Here is a 16,014-nt window from a genome sequence, read left to right on the forward strand (position 1 = left end):
TTATCTCCCTGCTTGACTCAGCAGTAATATAACAGGTTATCTCCCTGCTTGACTCAGCAGTAATATAACATGTTATCTCCGTGCTTGACTCAGCAGTAGTATAACATGTTATCTCCCTGCTTGACTCAGCAGTAGTATAACATGTTATCTCCCTGCTTGACTCAGCAGTAATATAACAGGTTATCTCCCTGCTTGACTCAGCAGTAGTATAACATGTTATCTCCCTGCTTGACTCAGCAGTAGTATAACAGGTTATCTCCCTGCTTGACTCAGCAGTAGTATAACAGGTTATCTCCCTGCTTGACTCAGCAGTAATATAACATGTTATCTCCGTGCTTGACTCAGCAGTAATATAACAGGTTATCTCCCTGCTTGACTCAGTAGTAATATAACATGTTATCTCCGTGCTTGACTCAGCAGTAATATAACAGGTTATCTCCCTGCTTGACTCAGCAGTAATATAACAGGTTATCTCCCTGCTTGACTCAGCAGTAATATAACAGGTTATCTCCCTGCTTGACTCAGCAGTAGTATAACAGGTTATCTCCCTGCTTGACTCAGCAGTAATATAACAGGTTATCTCCCTGCTTGACTCAGCAGTAATATAACAGGTTATCTCCCTGCTTGACTCAGCAGTAATATAACAGGTTATCTCCCTGCTTGACTCAGCAGTAGTATAACATTTTATCTCCCTGCTTGACTCAGCAGTAATATAACAGGTTATCTCCCTGCTTGACTCAGCAGTAATATAACAGGTTATCTCCCTGCTTGACTCAGCAGTAGTATAACAGGTTATCTCCCTGCTTGACTCAGCAGTAGTATAACAGGTTACCTCCCTGCTTGACTCAGCAGTAGTATAACAGGTTATCTCCCTGCTTGACTCAGCAGTAGTATAACATGTTATCTCCGTGCTTGACTCAGCAGTAATATAACATGTTATCTCCGTGCTTGACTCAGCAGTAGTATAACAGGTTATCTCCGTGCTTGACTCAGCAGTAGTATAACATGTTATCTCCGTGCTTGACTCAGCAGTAATATAACAGGTTATCTCCCTGCTTGACTCAGCAGTAGTATAACATGTTATCTCCGTGCTTGACTCAGCAGTAATATAACATGTTATCTCCGTGCTTGACTCAGCAGTAGTATAACAGGTTATCTCCGTGCTTGACTCAGCAGTAGTATAACAGGTTATCTCCCTGCTTGACTCAGCAGTAATATAACAGGTTATCTCCCTGCTTGACTCAGCAGTAATATAACAGGTTATCTCCCTGCTTGACTCAGCAGTAGTATAACATGTTATCTCCCTGCTTGACTCAGCAGTAATATAACAGGTTATCTCCCTGCTTGACTCAGCAGTAATATAACAGGTTATCTCCCTGCTTGACTCAGCAGTAATATAACATGTTATCTCCGTGCTTGACTCAGCAGTAATATAACAGGTTATCTCCCTGCTTGACTCAGCAGTAGTATAACATGTTATCTCCCAGCTTGACTCAGCAGTAATATAACATGTTATCTCCGTGCTTGACTCAGCAGTAATATAACATGTTATCTCCGTGCTTGACTCAGCAGTAATATAACAGGTTATCTCCCTGCTTGACTCAGCAGTAATATAACAGGTTATCTCCCTGCTTGACTCAGCAGTAGTATAACAGGTTATCTCCGTGCTTGACTCAGCAGTAATATAACAGGTTATCTCCGTGCTTGACTCAGCAGTAATATAACATGTTATCTCCGTGCTTGACTCAGCAGTAATATAACATGTTATCTCCCAGCTTGACTCAGCAGTAATATAACAGGTTATCTCCGTGCTTGACTCAGCTGGGTAGTCACACAGGGTTCAATAAGACGCAAGGTTTTAGTTACCCTTACAATCAACCATCAACATCAACTACCACCATTGTCCTCCCCCATCATGGATCACAATTCTCTTACAATGGTAATATTAACCTTCCAGTGCTCTTACTTATATATTCCTTGTAAAGTTAAATATGATCACTTGTTATATACACCGAGAAGTCTGTGTTTGTGTATAAAGATTTTATTTGTTTACAATATGTGATTATTACAATTTTTGTTAAGTATGAAGAAAGCCACTATCATACCGGGGCATGAATTAATACTGAGGTAGGCCTACTGGCCTATGCTAGGCAGGTTTAGCATTTGTGTGCCTTTTATTGTAGGATGATCCTCACTTTAATGTCAATAATTCAGTTTATTCCTAGTATATCTTTTATTGTAACTGATTTTCACAGTTGAGTTACTTAACTGTTTTAACTTTAAAGGTTTAAATAGTAAGATATTACAAGGACCCCAATGGAAATAAGTCACTTTTTGGGGGTTTATCCTAGATAATTTACACTATATGATAATTGTACTTATGAGTACCTGTGCCGAAATAAACTTACTTAAAATTATTGCATTACTAACACTACCAGGGAGTTTGTTCCACTCATCTACAACTCTGTTGGCAAACCGGTACATCACCAGGACACTAGAGGGGCTCCGGTGGCTAACGCGCTCGCTTCACACGGTGAGGGCCTGGGTTTGATTCCCGGCCAGAGTAGAAACATTGGGCGTGTTTCTTTACACCTGTTGTCTATGTTCCCCATCATTAAAATGGGTACCTGGGTGTTAGTCGACTGGTGTGGGTCGCATCCTGGGACACTGACCTAATTTGCCCGGAAATACTGAGCATAACAAGGGGTTTTCTATATAGTAGTATGTCATTGATGTCAGCTAGGCCTGTATACCATGTACATGTACTTGTAGTAAATAAAGATATTATTATTATTATTATAATTATTATTAAATCCAAATTTCTCCAACTTGAATCCATTAATGCGAGTCCTGTCTTGATTAGATATTGTCAACATGCTGTTGATATCCCTTTTATTTGTTCCTGTTACCCATTTGTACACTTCAGTCGTATCTCTGCCTAATTCTGTGTCTTTCCTTGCAAGGAGTACACGTACAGTGTCATCAACCCATTGTCTTCGGAAACGTTTCTTGTGCATGGAATCAACTTCGTCATCGTTTTCTATATATTCAAGGATCTGACTTTTTGGGGTTATCCTAGGTAATTTACACCATGTATAATAATTGTACTTAGTATGTGTACCTGTACCTAAATAAACTTAATTACTTACTAAGTGCACATATTTCCATCCTCTAATATGGAGACCAGAACCAGGCAGCATAATCTAAGTGAGGTCTAACAAAAGATATATAAAATTGAAGTATAACCTTTGGACTTCTATTACTGTATTTATATTTCTTGATGTGAAGCCAAGAATTCTACTAGCTTTATTACCTGGAGGGTGTTCGGGGGTCGACACCTCTGTGGCCTGGTCCATGACCAGGCCTTGTGGTGAATCAGGGCCTGATCATCCAGGCTGCTACTGCCAGCCATACATAATCCACTACCTGACCTAGCTGGTCAGGAACTAACTTTAGGTATATGTCCAGTTCCCTTTTGAAGACAGCCAGGGGTCTATTGGTGATCTCCCTTATGTATGCAGAGATGTAGTTGAACAGTCTTGGACGTCTGACACTTATTGTGTTTTCTTGTACTCATGGCACCACCTGCCAAGTCTTTTACTTTTATAGGGAATAATTTCTATGCACTGTTGTCTTGCCTTTTAAATTTCTGCAAATTTGAGTTCCTAGATTTTTTATTAATTCACTTTCACTAAGGTCTCCACCGTATGTGCACATTTAATCAAACTTGTTTGTTTCCAGTGATGGCATCAAGGGATAGTGAAGACACAGGCAGTGGTTCTGGTGCTTCAGGTTTGGTCCATCATCAACACCAAAACTCTCAGACTTCTAGTATGACAGCTGCAGTTGGAGCTGCAGGAGGAGGAGCAGGATCAGGAGGAGGGATGCCTGTTGGAGCAGTTGCTGCAGGCAGCTCTCAAGCAGCAGGGGCAGGAGAAGCAGCTGGGAGAGTTAGCAATGTACAGCGTATCCAGCAAAAGAAAGCACAAGTGAGAGCTTGGCCCCGGGACAAGAAGCTGGAGAAGCTGGCCATATATTCTTCATGTAGGGTGAGTAGATATACCTGTAGTCCCTTACAAGTTTTTCTTCTCTTGAAGAGTGAGACATATGTGCAACATTTGGGAATCTTGTACAAGTGTCTCATTCTTCAACTTGTCAATTCTTCATCTTGTCAATTTTCTAAGCCATTTATATAACATTATCTGCTCTTATAGCCCAGCCTGAAGCAGCCTTTTTTTTTTATTGATTGCCTATTCAGCCAGGTTGTCGCTGTTGGCTGCCTTCTAGCTCATGTAGGTTCACAGCCTAATTGAGGTAATGATCTAGTTTCCACTTGAAAACTTCTGCTCTTGTTCAAGCAATATTTAGAGGTAGGACCCAATTTTTTGACCAAACTACAGTACTGAATTTGTGGCCAACATAAAATCTTAACTTGCCACTGTTGCCAAGCACAAGTGACTAGCTGCAGTTCTAAATTTATTAGTATTAAGCTTTATAATTAAAGGCAGTCTTACTTCCCTGGAATAAATCTGTCGATAGAGTAGATAGGAGGCTTATTAGTTGAATCATCTACCCCATTAGAGAGGATCTCTTGGAAAGACAGATACGAGAGATCTAGATAGATTTTAAGAGGACACAAGAAACTCCGAACTCACAAGTTTTAATACTTGAATTCAGTCCCCAAACCAGGTAATGTTGGTTGTACAATATATGAGAAAAACTATTCTAATTAGCCAAATGTTGAAATACTGTATATAAATATTTCCATCTAGTATGTCTTATCAATACATTAATGTATGTTTCATATAATCTAACAGGCTGATGAAAACTGCAGGTGTAATGGGTGGAAGAATCCAACACCACCAGCACACCCTGCACGGCCAGACACACCCCAGCCTGCTGCACCTCCGTCTCAGCCGTGTCGCAGCTGCACACATACCTTAGGTAGTCATGCACAGTGGTTTAAATTATATTTTAATGTTTACCCTAAAGTAATATTTTTCTCAAAATAAATGTTTTTGTGGTTGCCACCTGTTACCTAAGCATATTGCTGTTTTGTCAGGTTTAACTTGTATGGTTTACTATTTTGCATATGGTATTTTGGTTTTATTAAAAAAATAATACAGTATTTAATGGAGTCCTGGAGGTGGGAAGGGCACTGCCTGCACTCTGAAGGATGAGCATGAGTGTTGCAGTCAGAGGGTTATCTGATTGTGATGCAGTCAGAGGGTAATCTGGATGCCCATTGAGTTTTAAAAATAAAATTAAAAAATGAAAAGTGAAAGAAAAAATAATGGGCCACATGAATAAACAGTACAGATTGTATAGCAAAATATTATAACTGTCAGAAGACTTATTGACATAAGATTTTTACCTTGGTTTTTTCCACCATGTTAAGGTGACAAAGAAGGATATACATTCACCATCATTCACAGAGGTTCACAAGTATCACAGTTCAAATGGCCTTCTAAACAACAACATCACCACCCATTCTTCGGAGTTCAGGCAGTCCAGTGAGCTCAGAGTTCAGTCTGGTGAGCTGGTTTACCTGGGACTCTTAAAAAATACTACCTTGGGAAGCAACTTTGAAATCTAATACTGCAGCACAAGAGTTAATAACTATCTCTGTCTTGATGCCTTGAACCTTCTCTGTCTGACATTTATTGTGCTATTTCTGTTACATTTAATTTTTTTTTTTTGGAATGCAGTATTCCATGCTCTTGGGCTAGGTGATTTCTCATGCCACAAAAGGGGGAAACCTTGTAAATATAATATTAATAATATTTTATTTCAGTATGATACAATGTTTGTACAGAGATGGGTGACATTTAGTTGTGCATACAAAAAGCCCATAGTTATGTAGAGCATGATGATGATGATGATGATGATAATAGAAGAGAAGCAATTATAAAGATTTTGAAGGAAAAAATTGCCTTATTTCTTAGGATCTGGATACTGGCAATATATATGGATACTTCTGAACAGGGGTGAGGGTGTTGCACTTCGGAAAATGACCTAAACTGTGATTTCGGTACTCTTCTGGCAAGACGGGGATTGAATGAATGATGATTAATGTGGTTCCTCGTTTTTTGGGGGGATGTCACCTTTCCTCAGTGGGAGATAGTTAGTGTGTTAAAATAAGAAATTTAATGGAGGGTAGTTTAAACAGTTTATCATCTTTGCACCCAGGTGACCATGTAAGTCACCTTGAATCTGCTGGAGATGATGATTTGGATCGCTTACTCTCCATCGTTGTTGACGTGGAGAATCTCTTCATTTGTGTTCACCGAGAGGAGGATCCAGATACCAAGCAGGTAAAAAGGTCATTTTATAAATGGAATATAATGTTTTACAAATGAATGAACCTGTGTATGTTTTTACTGGACCAGATTTTGCATATTAGTGAAGGTGGTTTTACTGTGCTTCATTGATGTTGATATATAAATATATGGTGGGCACCCAGAAGTCAGGCAATAATATGAACACTAAAATAACATTGTATTTTTTGTTTGAGTGATTAGAGGAAATATGGAATAATCCCATGCAAAAAGAAGGGATGCCATAAGTACGGTTAGGATATACAGTATCAATTTCCCTTTATCCTTATGATTGGTGGGGGCAAGAAATTAATTACATTGTTCTATGACTGAACAAGTGTATCATCAGGGCCACAACTAAAAGTCTCAGATTTACTAAATTAGCGCATTATGCAGTAATTGTGAACAAGCGATACAAAATGCAAAACAACCATGGGGGGAGTTGAGTGATAGCTCTAGGTCTTTTGTGTTGCAATTAACACATCATCAGGAGCTTGCAGTGTTGCAGAAAAAAAGAGAAATTCCAAGCAAATATCGTTCAGAAGAAGCATCTTTGCATCTTTACCAAGTATAATTTAATTTTTAAAATACTTTTAAAGAATTTTTTAAAGCCATTTTTTTTGTTTTGTCTTATTATTTCCTTCTTTTGTTAATTTTAAATTTATCAACAGGTGTATTCTTATCTCTTCCGCCGTCTTCGAAAATGCATTTTGCAAGTCAGTCCCCCAACGGTAGAAGGACCCCTGGGCACCCCACCATTTGAACGACCTTCAATTTTCAAGGGTGTAACCAACTTCGTTCTCCACAAGTTTAATCATCTTCAACAAAAGGTAAGTAATGTACACTTAACAGGTATTTCAGTGCTTTCCATGTATTCTTCAGCGAAGTTAAATGGCATTACTGTCAAGCAATGAAAATTCAAAATCTAATATTTGAGGGAAGTGAATCATTTATTTTGGTATTTGGACAGTGATATGATCTTGTTTGATACATACTATTATGGTTTGTCTTCGAAAGCATTCCTTGAAATTCTCGCTTAGGTTCTCAGAGTGGGCTAGGTAGGACTAATCGTAAGTCCAGAGCACCTCCATCCTTGGTTTATCGGAACTCTTGCTGCTTGACCGTATAAGATTTTTCGTGGAATGAAGTTCAGCTAACTCCAAGGATTGTAAACATTTGATATTTTATGAGAGTAATTCAGTTACCTCTGAAGTAAGCAATACAGCTTGGTTCAAAACTAGTTGTTTTAGGGCAGAGCTTCTCAACATTTTTTATTTCACTGCGTGTATTCAAGCTTGTTTGATCACTGCATATATTCAAGCTTGTTTAATCACTGCATATATTCAAGCTTGTTTGATCACTGCATATATTCAAGCTTGTTTGATCACTGTATATATTCAGGGATTGTTTGATCACTGCATATATTCCAGCTTTTTTGATCACTTCATATATTCAAGCTTGTTTGCAAACTTGTGATGCCAAACCAAATTTTATAAACGTACCAAGGCACATTAGAGACTCAGGGCACACCGGTATGCCATGTCACATTGGATGGGAAGTGCAGTTTTAGAGGAAAAGATGTATTCGTAATTATAATGTTTACTGTGCTGATGTGAAGGCGACAAATCACATCTACTTATGATGCAGAAAGAATGAAGTTCCCAAAATAAACATCAGAGACAAAGCACAGTTGGATAATATTGTACAAGGGCTCTTCAGCAGATGTTTCATTTGTGGTTAAATAAGTGTCTAAGAGCTCTTTATTAAATGTTTCACATGTCTCCTAACTAGTACAGTGGACCCCCGGTTAACGAACTTTTTTCATTCCAGTAGTATGTTCAGGTGCCAGTACTGACCGAATTTTTTCCCATAAGGAATATTGTGAAGTAGATTAGTCCATTTCAGACCCCCAAACATACACGTACAAACGCACTTACATAAATACACTTACATAATTGGTCGCATTTGGAGGTGATCGTTAAGCGGGGGTCCATTGTATATATAAGAGTTCTCCAGCCGATGTTTTGTGTGTTTAGTCAAACTAGCGTTCAGCATGGAGTTCTTTATCAGATGTTTTAGATATTCTAAATTCCTTAACTCTTGAAGTAGCTAGAAACATCTGCAGAAGATTTACACATGATCACTGTCCTCTCAGTGAAGCAAGATCTCCAAGATTAACACCGAGTCAGAAAGTAGAAGTTTATGCCTTTCTATATATTTAGGACTTCCAGATGATGAGTGACTTGGCCAAGATGTTTCTTCACTGCCTCAATCACTGGCGTCTAGAAACTCCATCTGCCAGACGAGCTCACACAACTGTTGAAGAAAGTTCAGCTTATAAAGTCAATTATACAAGGTCAGTGTCAATTTATTGTGTGCGAGAGGCTTAGACTTCCAGCAAGCATGGGTGAATGTGTTATATAGGAGTGAGTGGAGGCAAGTGCTGTTGGAGTGTGAACAAAGAAACTTTTATGTGGGGATTCTGGGAAATCAGTTAGCTGGACTTAAGTCCTGGAGGTGGGAAGTACAGTGCCTGCACTCTGAGGGAGGGGTGGAGATCTTTCTTCTTTCTTTCAACACACCAGCCATATCCCACTGAGGCAGGGTGGCCCAAAAGGAAAAACGAGAGTTTCTCCTTTTACATTTAGTAATATATACAGGAGAAAGGGTTACTAGCCCTTTGCTCCCGGCATTTTAGTCGCCTCTTATGACATGCATGGCTTACAGAGGAAGAATTCTGTTCCACTTCCCTATGGAGATAAAAGGAAATAAACAAGAACAAGAGCTAGTAAAAAAATGGAAGAAAACCCAGAGGGGTGTGTATATATATGTTTGTACAGTACGTACATGCATGTGTAGTGTGACCTAAGTGTAAGTAGAAGTAGCAAGACTACCTGAAAGAATCTTGCATGTTTATGAGACAGAAAAAGACACCAGCAATCCTACCATCATTTAAAACAATTACAGGTTTTCATTTTACTCTTTCTTGGCAGGACAGTAATACCTCCCTGGGTAATTGCTGTCTACCAGCCTACTACCTAAAAAGGGGTGGAGATATGTTGCAGTTTTTGAACTGTAGTATTGGCACCCCTCTGGCAAAACAGTGATGATGAAAGTGTTTCTTCTTTTTTGGGTCACCCATCCTCAGTGGGAAATGGTCGATGTGTTAAAAAGAATGAAAATTAACATCTGTATATTTTAGTAATTTATTAGCTTTCTTTCATTTTAGCCCTAATTAATTTGAGCTGTAGGACTACCTTCCAGCATGTCAATGAAGAGCATTATTAGAGGTGTAGTGATAAACACAGGCACTAATAACCAATTGTTGTTAAGAGGTATTTCTTAAAACACATAAGTTAACATTGTTCTGATATGGGGGATTTACTGTAGTATAACTTTGATTTAATGAGGTTATAGGAGGAAAGGAAGGGTGATCTGTAATGCAAATTGTCTGATAAATCTGAATAGTAAATAATTGCAAATAACTTTACTGTACTGTATACATAATACAATACAGTACATACAGTTTACAGATATGCAGTAATAAAACACACATAACTTGCACATAGGAGAGAGGAGCTTATGATGACATTTCAGTCCGACTTGGACCATTTACATCGTTGTAAGCTCTTACGTGCAGGTTATTTGTGTATTGTTCCAGTCATGGTATTGTGCCTTTTTGTTATTTATACTGTAATAAACATTGAAAATAAAGGTGTTAAAAATACAGTACTTAAAATAATTTTATTTACTTTGTGGTGGATGGATAAGATTGTCTTTCTGTGATAGTATGATGGTGACTCTGAAATGATTTTATTCTGAGTTGGGTAGCTGTGAAGCTTCTCTTGCCTACTTGGAGATGGTCAGAGAGATGTAGAACCAGCAAGAGGTTTGGAGAATGTATCCAGCTTCAATTGGGTGCCAAGTTGATACTGCTCCCTTGTAACAATTTCTCTAAAAAGTGTTCGTAATAAGCCTGCTCATTTCTTGTCTGAGACGTGAGCGCATATGATGAGAACATCAGCTGTACTATCGTATAGCTGACATTTTTGGTATCTTCACACTTGCTTTAGAGGCCATGGGTAGCCACAATGTACTTTATATTATAATAAATGAAAATAGTAAATTTGTCTCTGTGGGGAAGTGGAGAAGAATCCTTCCTCCGTGAGCCATGCATGTCATAAGAGGTGACGAAATGCCAGGAGTAAGGGGCTAGTAATCCCTTCTTCTGTATAAATTACTAGATGTCAACAGGAAAAGCTTTCATTTCTTTTATTTTTTGGGGTCACCATGCCTCAGTGGGAGACAACCATGGTTAAAAAAAAAAAAAAAAATATTGGAAAACAGAGTGAATGATGATGACCTTCAAACTATTAACAACTCTATTAGCAACTCCGCAAAGTAATAAAAATGGAAAGTTTTGTACCCACCTTATTTTGTCCATTACTTTCAGAATCTGTTAGATGAAGGCCCATTAACTGTAGGTGTGCCCTTATTCACCTAGCAGTAAACAGGTACCTGGGTGTTAACTGACTTGGAATGTGATAATATACCCTAAATAGGGAAGGGCTTTGAAATGCTTTGATGTATGGTACTGGCTCTTAGCCTGTGAATTCATATATATAAAAAAGTTTCCAATTTATTAAAAATCTCCAGTTTTCATTTTTCTTTGTACAGTGTACAATAATAACTAGACTTGGTAATTTTTTTTTTTTTTCAACAAGTCAGCCATCTCCCACCGAGGCAGGGTGACCCAAAAAAGAAAGAAAATCCCCAAAAAAGAAAATACTTTCATCATCATTCAACACTTTCACCACACTCACACATTATCACTGCTTTTGCAGAGGTGCTCAGAATACAACAGTTTAGAAGTATGTACGTATAAAGATACACAACATATCCCTCCAAACTGCCAATATCCCAAACCCCTCCTTTAAAGTGCGGGCATTGTACTTCCCATTTCCAGGACTCAAGTCCGACTATATGAAAATAACTTGGTAAATATCCTTGTTAAATATAGTACTTATGCAGAGAAACCATTTTTACTGATAAAATTATTCTTTGTAATTATTGTTGCAGGTGGCTGTGTTTTAGCTATGTCCCACAACTGTGTGACTCACTCCCTCACCATGAAACTACAACAATATTTGGAAGGACTTTCCTGCGTGCTGTTTTCCACACTTTACGAAAGCAATTGCTTGATAAATTTCGAGCTGAGAAAGATAAAATGCCCGCTGAGAAGAAGCTGCTGCTTCTTAATCATTTTCCCAGGTAAATCTGTCTATGACTCTTCATATAGTGATATTTATATATGCATTAATAATGTAAACACTTAAGCTGGTATTAACCCTTTGAGGGTCAACAGACCCTCTCCGAAACTCGTTCTCAGGGTCAGCAAAATTTCAAAAAAAAAAAAAAATATTTTTTCTTATGAAAAAATAGTTTTTTTTTTCTAAACATTATAGGCTAAACAAAAAAATTTTAACGTCAATACTTACCGAGATATGGAGGCGTGAAATTTGCCAAAATTGAACAACATATGGTAACATCGCCGACTGCCGTCACCCGGTATTTTTCTATTTACTTTTTTATGTACTATTTTCAATTATTTTTCAATTTTTCTTTTTCTTAGTAACTTTTATGGCCTCTGAGGCCAACATGATCAGTATTTTGTAAGTTATTTCTTTTTCAATACTACACAATAAGGGCGTAAACACTGTTGTCATTATTTTGTTTACAGAAAATATTTACACAAACAAACGATATGAAATGTTGTTTATTACTATTTTTCTATATTTTATATACACATATACAGTCACAGGGAATGTTTCTAGAAGTTCTGAAGCCTGTGGAACTCTTTGAAACATGGTGTCATGCACAGTGGAGTTTTACACTCCTCACACATAAAACGAGTGTCTCTGCATTGTTGTGTGCATTTTTTTGTATGTGCACAGACATAACACCTCTTCTGAGCCTTTTTCTTCAAAGCAGTAGCAGGCAGTTTTACCAGGAAGTGATCACCATGCTTCAGACGAGCAGGTAGTTGTTGAAAATTTGGTGGGCGGTCAATTGCAGGTGCTGTTCCTTGGTACTTGAATACTATTTGTCTGATGACAGACAAACAGAATTCGCCGTACTGTGGTTTGTTTCTGGTGCTCATCTTATACATATTATAAGCATTGAGCATGGAAATGTCCAGAAGATGGAAAAACAGTTTGATGTACCACTTATAACTCTTGCGAACACAATCAGCAAACCCAATCTGCATGTCACATTTGTCCACTGAACGCATGTTGAAGGTGTAATCAATCACAGCTGCAGGTTTTAGAATGGGTTCATTTCTCTCTCTATGCTGCCTGCCACTGTCTGCCATTTCATTAGGGTGAATTGATGACAACAGTGTGACATCTCGTTTGTCATGCCACCGAAATGCCATGATGTCATTGGCAGCAAACACCTGCACCTCACCTCTACGAGTGCCAGCGTCAAACCTGGGCATATGTTTCCGATTTGCACGCACTGTGCCACACACATCTGTCATGTTCACTCGCAAAAAATCACTGAGTGAGGGGCTTGTGTACCAGTTATCTGTATATAATAATGTATATGCCCCTTACCAAGGTATGGTTCTATCATTGTTCGAACCACATCACCTGAGATGCCCAATAACTTCCTGGTATTTTGCAATGTATAACTTCCAGTGTACACAATAATATCCAATACCAGACCACTGTAACAATCACAAAGCACAAACAACTTTATACCAAAGCGTTTCCTCTTGCTTGGTATGTACTGCTTGAAAGAGAGTCTTCCTTTGAACAGAATCAAAGACTCATCAATTACAAGCTTCCTGAAGGGATAAAAATGCGTACTGAATTTCTGTTTCAGATACACAAACACATTCCTAATCTTATATAACCTGTCAGTTCTGTCAGGCCTGGTTTTATCTGAGAAGTGAAGCATACGTAACATTAGCACAAATCGATTCACTGGCATTATATCACTGAAACCTGGTGTTGCAATCAGGGGGTCTGTTGATCAGTATGATTTCACTTGTGCTTATACACATGTGGCATAAGCATTATTGTGGCAAAGAAAAGATACATCTCAGCCACAGTTGCCTCCTTCCACTGGTGTAGATGTGATTTTGGTGAAAGTAATGTGTTTGCCATGGTGTACTCGTAGTATGTGTTGCTTTCCATGACAATACTTTTCATCAGTGGTTCGTCAAAGAATAACTCGAAACATTCCAGTTCAGTGGCATTGTTCCCAAGTGCACAAGATGGCCGTATTCCACTTTGGCTGTCATCAAACTGGTGGGGATTTGGAACAAAATTGACAGCTTCCTGCCAATTCCAGGTGCGGTCTGCTGGTGGGTACTGGACAATGACAGGTGGTTGTGGTTGTGGAGGTTGTGGTTGTGGAGGTTGTGGTTGTGGAGGCTGGTGTGGTGGGTGAGTGGGGGATGGTGGCCTTTGTTCTAGATCAGCTGAGGCAGCGGTGTGGGTGGCAGCGTGGGTGGCAGCATGGCCCACTGCTGGTGCCTCACCGCCGGCACCACTACCACCACGCACATTTTCCATCCCAATTGCAACAGTATCTTCGTCATTTTCACTGTCTGTTCCTGTTGTACAGCCACGGGATGTACTCCGAGATACACTCCTTCCCCTTGGTATAACATATGGCACACTACCAGAGCGCATATATTGTCGTATATACTGACGCTTCACTGGGGAATATTGCACTTCACTATCACTACTGGAACTAGTTTGAAGAGCTTGTAGTTCATATTCACTATCACTATCATCACCCATGCTCTCATCTGAGTCTGGGATTTGGGAAAACAGAAGTTTCCTCTTGGGTTCTGGAACAACTGAACGTGAACAAGAGGGCCCAGCACCAGAGGTGGAAGGCTGAGGGTCGTCTGGGTTTTCCTCACTATTACCGATATTATGGTCATTAGTTTCGGTCAAAACCTCACTAAAACCACGAAACTCATCTTCACTGGCACTTCCATCACTATTAGAACTGTCACTGGGGAACAAAACTGCCCCAATTCGCCGAGGAGTGAGGATCTTCTTACCGCGAGGCATGGTGGACATTGTTTACTAAGAGGGCATTCCCACAATGCACCACTGGGTCCCAGATTTTTTTTCTACTGCACACACCGACCACGCAGACCCATTCTCTCCCACCTAGGCCTACCAGCCTTTTCGCGCGAGATTTGAGGCCGCTAGAATTTATGCGTACTAGTACGTCAAAAACCCCTATGCGTAAGACGTACTAGTACGACCAAAACCCTCAAAGGGTTAAATGAAGCTGGTATTAAAAAGATTTGACAAGTTAATGACTTACCTTTAGATACAGCATATGTAGAGGATTGATTATGGAAACATGTTCATAACACATATTTTCTTTTTTATGACATCAACTGTTTCCCACCAAGACAGAGTGAGAAATGTTTAATTTTTGTCTCTGTAAGTTATGGTAAGTTTATTTCCTATGGATTTTAGAAATAGCAAGACAGCCATTTTTGTTACAAATGATTTTGTAATGCATTAAGCAGGGAAGCTTTTCCAGCTCTTGCTTGCATGCTTTTAAAAGTCCTTCTTTAGATAATCACTGCCTTCAAGTGCCTCTTTAGGGAAGCCAAGTGCATAAAAAATATGGATGCTACATCTGGTTATTTGACAGGAATATAAAAAATTGGCTGTATCATTTGCCACCAGAAGGCCTCTAGAGAAACTTTCCTTTCATTTGTACCCTCATGGGTAGAGTAATTCTATTTTTCTTTTTTCCCCACCAAGTGATAGTCAGTGGCCATGGACTTCTTGCAGCCTTTCAGACAAATTTATACTTTGGCTAGCTATACTTATCACAACCCACCATGACCCACCCTACCTAAACAATGCTCTCACCATTCCTTCCCAACACTATATGCCATATGCCCATGAACCTAATTCTTTCACTGGTATCAGTGATACGGTGGAGAGCACATGTAAAGTATTCTGTGTCAGATACAATAGGAAAGATAGTGAGCATGAATAGGGCAGTGGATGGGAGGGAATGTGAGAGAGGGAAGAAGGGAATAGGAGAGATGGAAAGGAAGAAAGAGGAAGGAAAGAGAATGGGATTCATCTGAATATAGTAGTATACAACATTTTCAATTTCATTGTTAAAAAAAAAATGCTGTATATCTAATTAGATATTGAATATTATGGCTTGGGGGCACATTTCCAATTGAACTATGCATGTCTCTGAGAAAATAGGTTGAGAGTTGCAAGCACTTCATTAATAAATGATTTTCAGGAAAACATTAACGTTGTAAGTGAGGTGACCTGTTTTATTAGAAACTGATAAGTTTTATTTACTATTGCAGATTCTTGTCAATGCTTGAAGAAGAAGTTTACTCAAATACTTCTCCAATTTGGGATACTGACTACCGGCCTCAGTTACCTCCACACTTACATAACCAGGCTGCTGAAAGAGGTACAACCATGAATCAAAGTTTTGTAAAGAATTTTGTAATCTAATAGGTAACATTTGTGATTGTTTTTAGTGCAGGAGAGCCCCGTTTCTATGGCTCCTAGGTTCTTAACACTGGCGATAAGCGAAAACCACCATCGGGTGGAAAAAAACAGTTTTTTCGATATCGGCTGTGTCTAAAACACTTGATAATGTATTTATACCATCATAT

The 16,014-nt window shown here is 39.0% G+C and overlaps 1 protein-coding gene across 3 annotated transcripts in view; it reads left to right on the forward strand.

Moving 5' to 3' along the window:
- The first annotated feature begins 1,796 nt into the window (after positions 1-1,796).
- Positions 1,797-16,014, forward strand: part of Gcn5 (Gcn5 acetyltransferase) — a 62,398-nt gene continuing 48,180 nt past the window's right edge. Inside the window, exons 1-8 of one of the 3 annotated variants that reach the window (XM_053797454.2) lie at positions 1,797-1,939; positions 3,742-4,049; positions 4,818-4,944; positions 6,190-6,314; positions 6,989-7,147; positions 8,540-8,673; positions 11,397-11,588; positions 15,697-15,806. In XM_053797454.2, coding sequence (XP_053653429.2) covers positions 3,744-4,049; positions 4,818-4,944; positions 6,190-6,314; positions 6,989-7,147; positions 8,540-8,673; positions 11,397-11,588; positions 15,697-15,806 — 1,153 coding nt within the window. In that variant the 5' untranslated portion in view covers positions 1,797-1,939; positions 3,742-3,743. The remainder of the gene's footprint in view (positions 1,940-3,741; positions 4,050-4,817; positions 4,945-6,189; positions 6,315-6,988; positions 7,148-8,539; positions 8,674-11,396; positions 11,589-15,696; positions 15,807-16,014) is intronic. The other 2 variants (XM_070103600.1, XM_070103599.1) reach the window with 2 other exon arrangements.

The sequence above is a fragment of the Cherax quadricarinatus genome, chromosome 86 (genome assembly GCF_038502225.1).
Source record: "Cherax quadricarinatus isolate ZL_2023a chromosome 86, ASM3850222v1, whole genome shotgun sequence".
NCBI classification, from domain to species: domain Eukaryota; kingdom Metazoa; phylum Arthropoda; class Malacostraca; order Decapoda; family Parastacidae; genus Cherax; species Cherax quadricarinatus.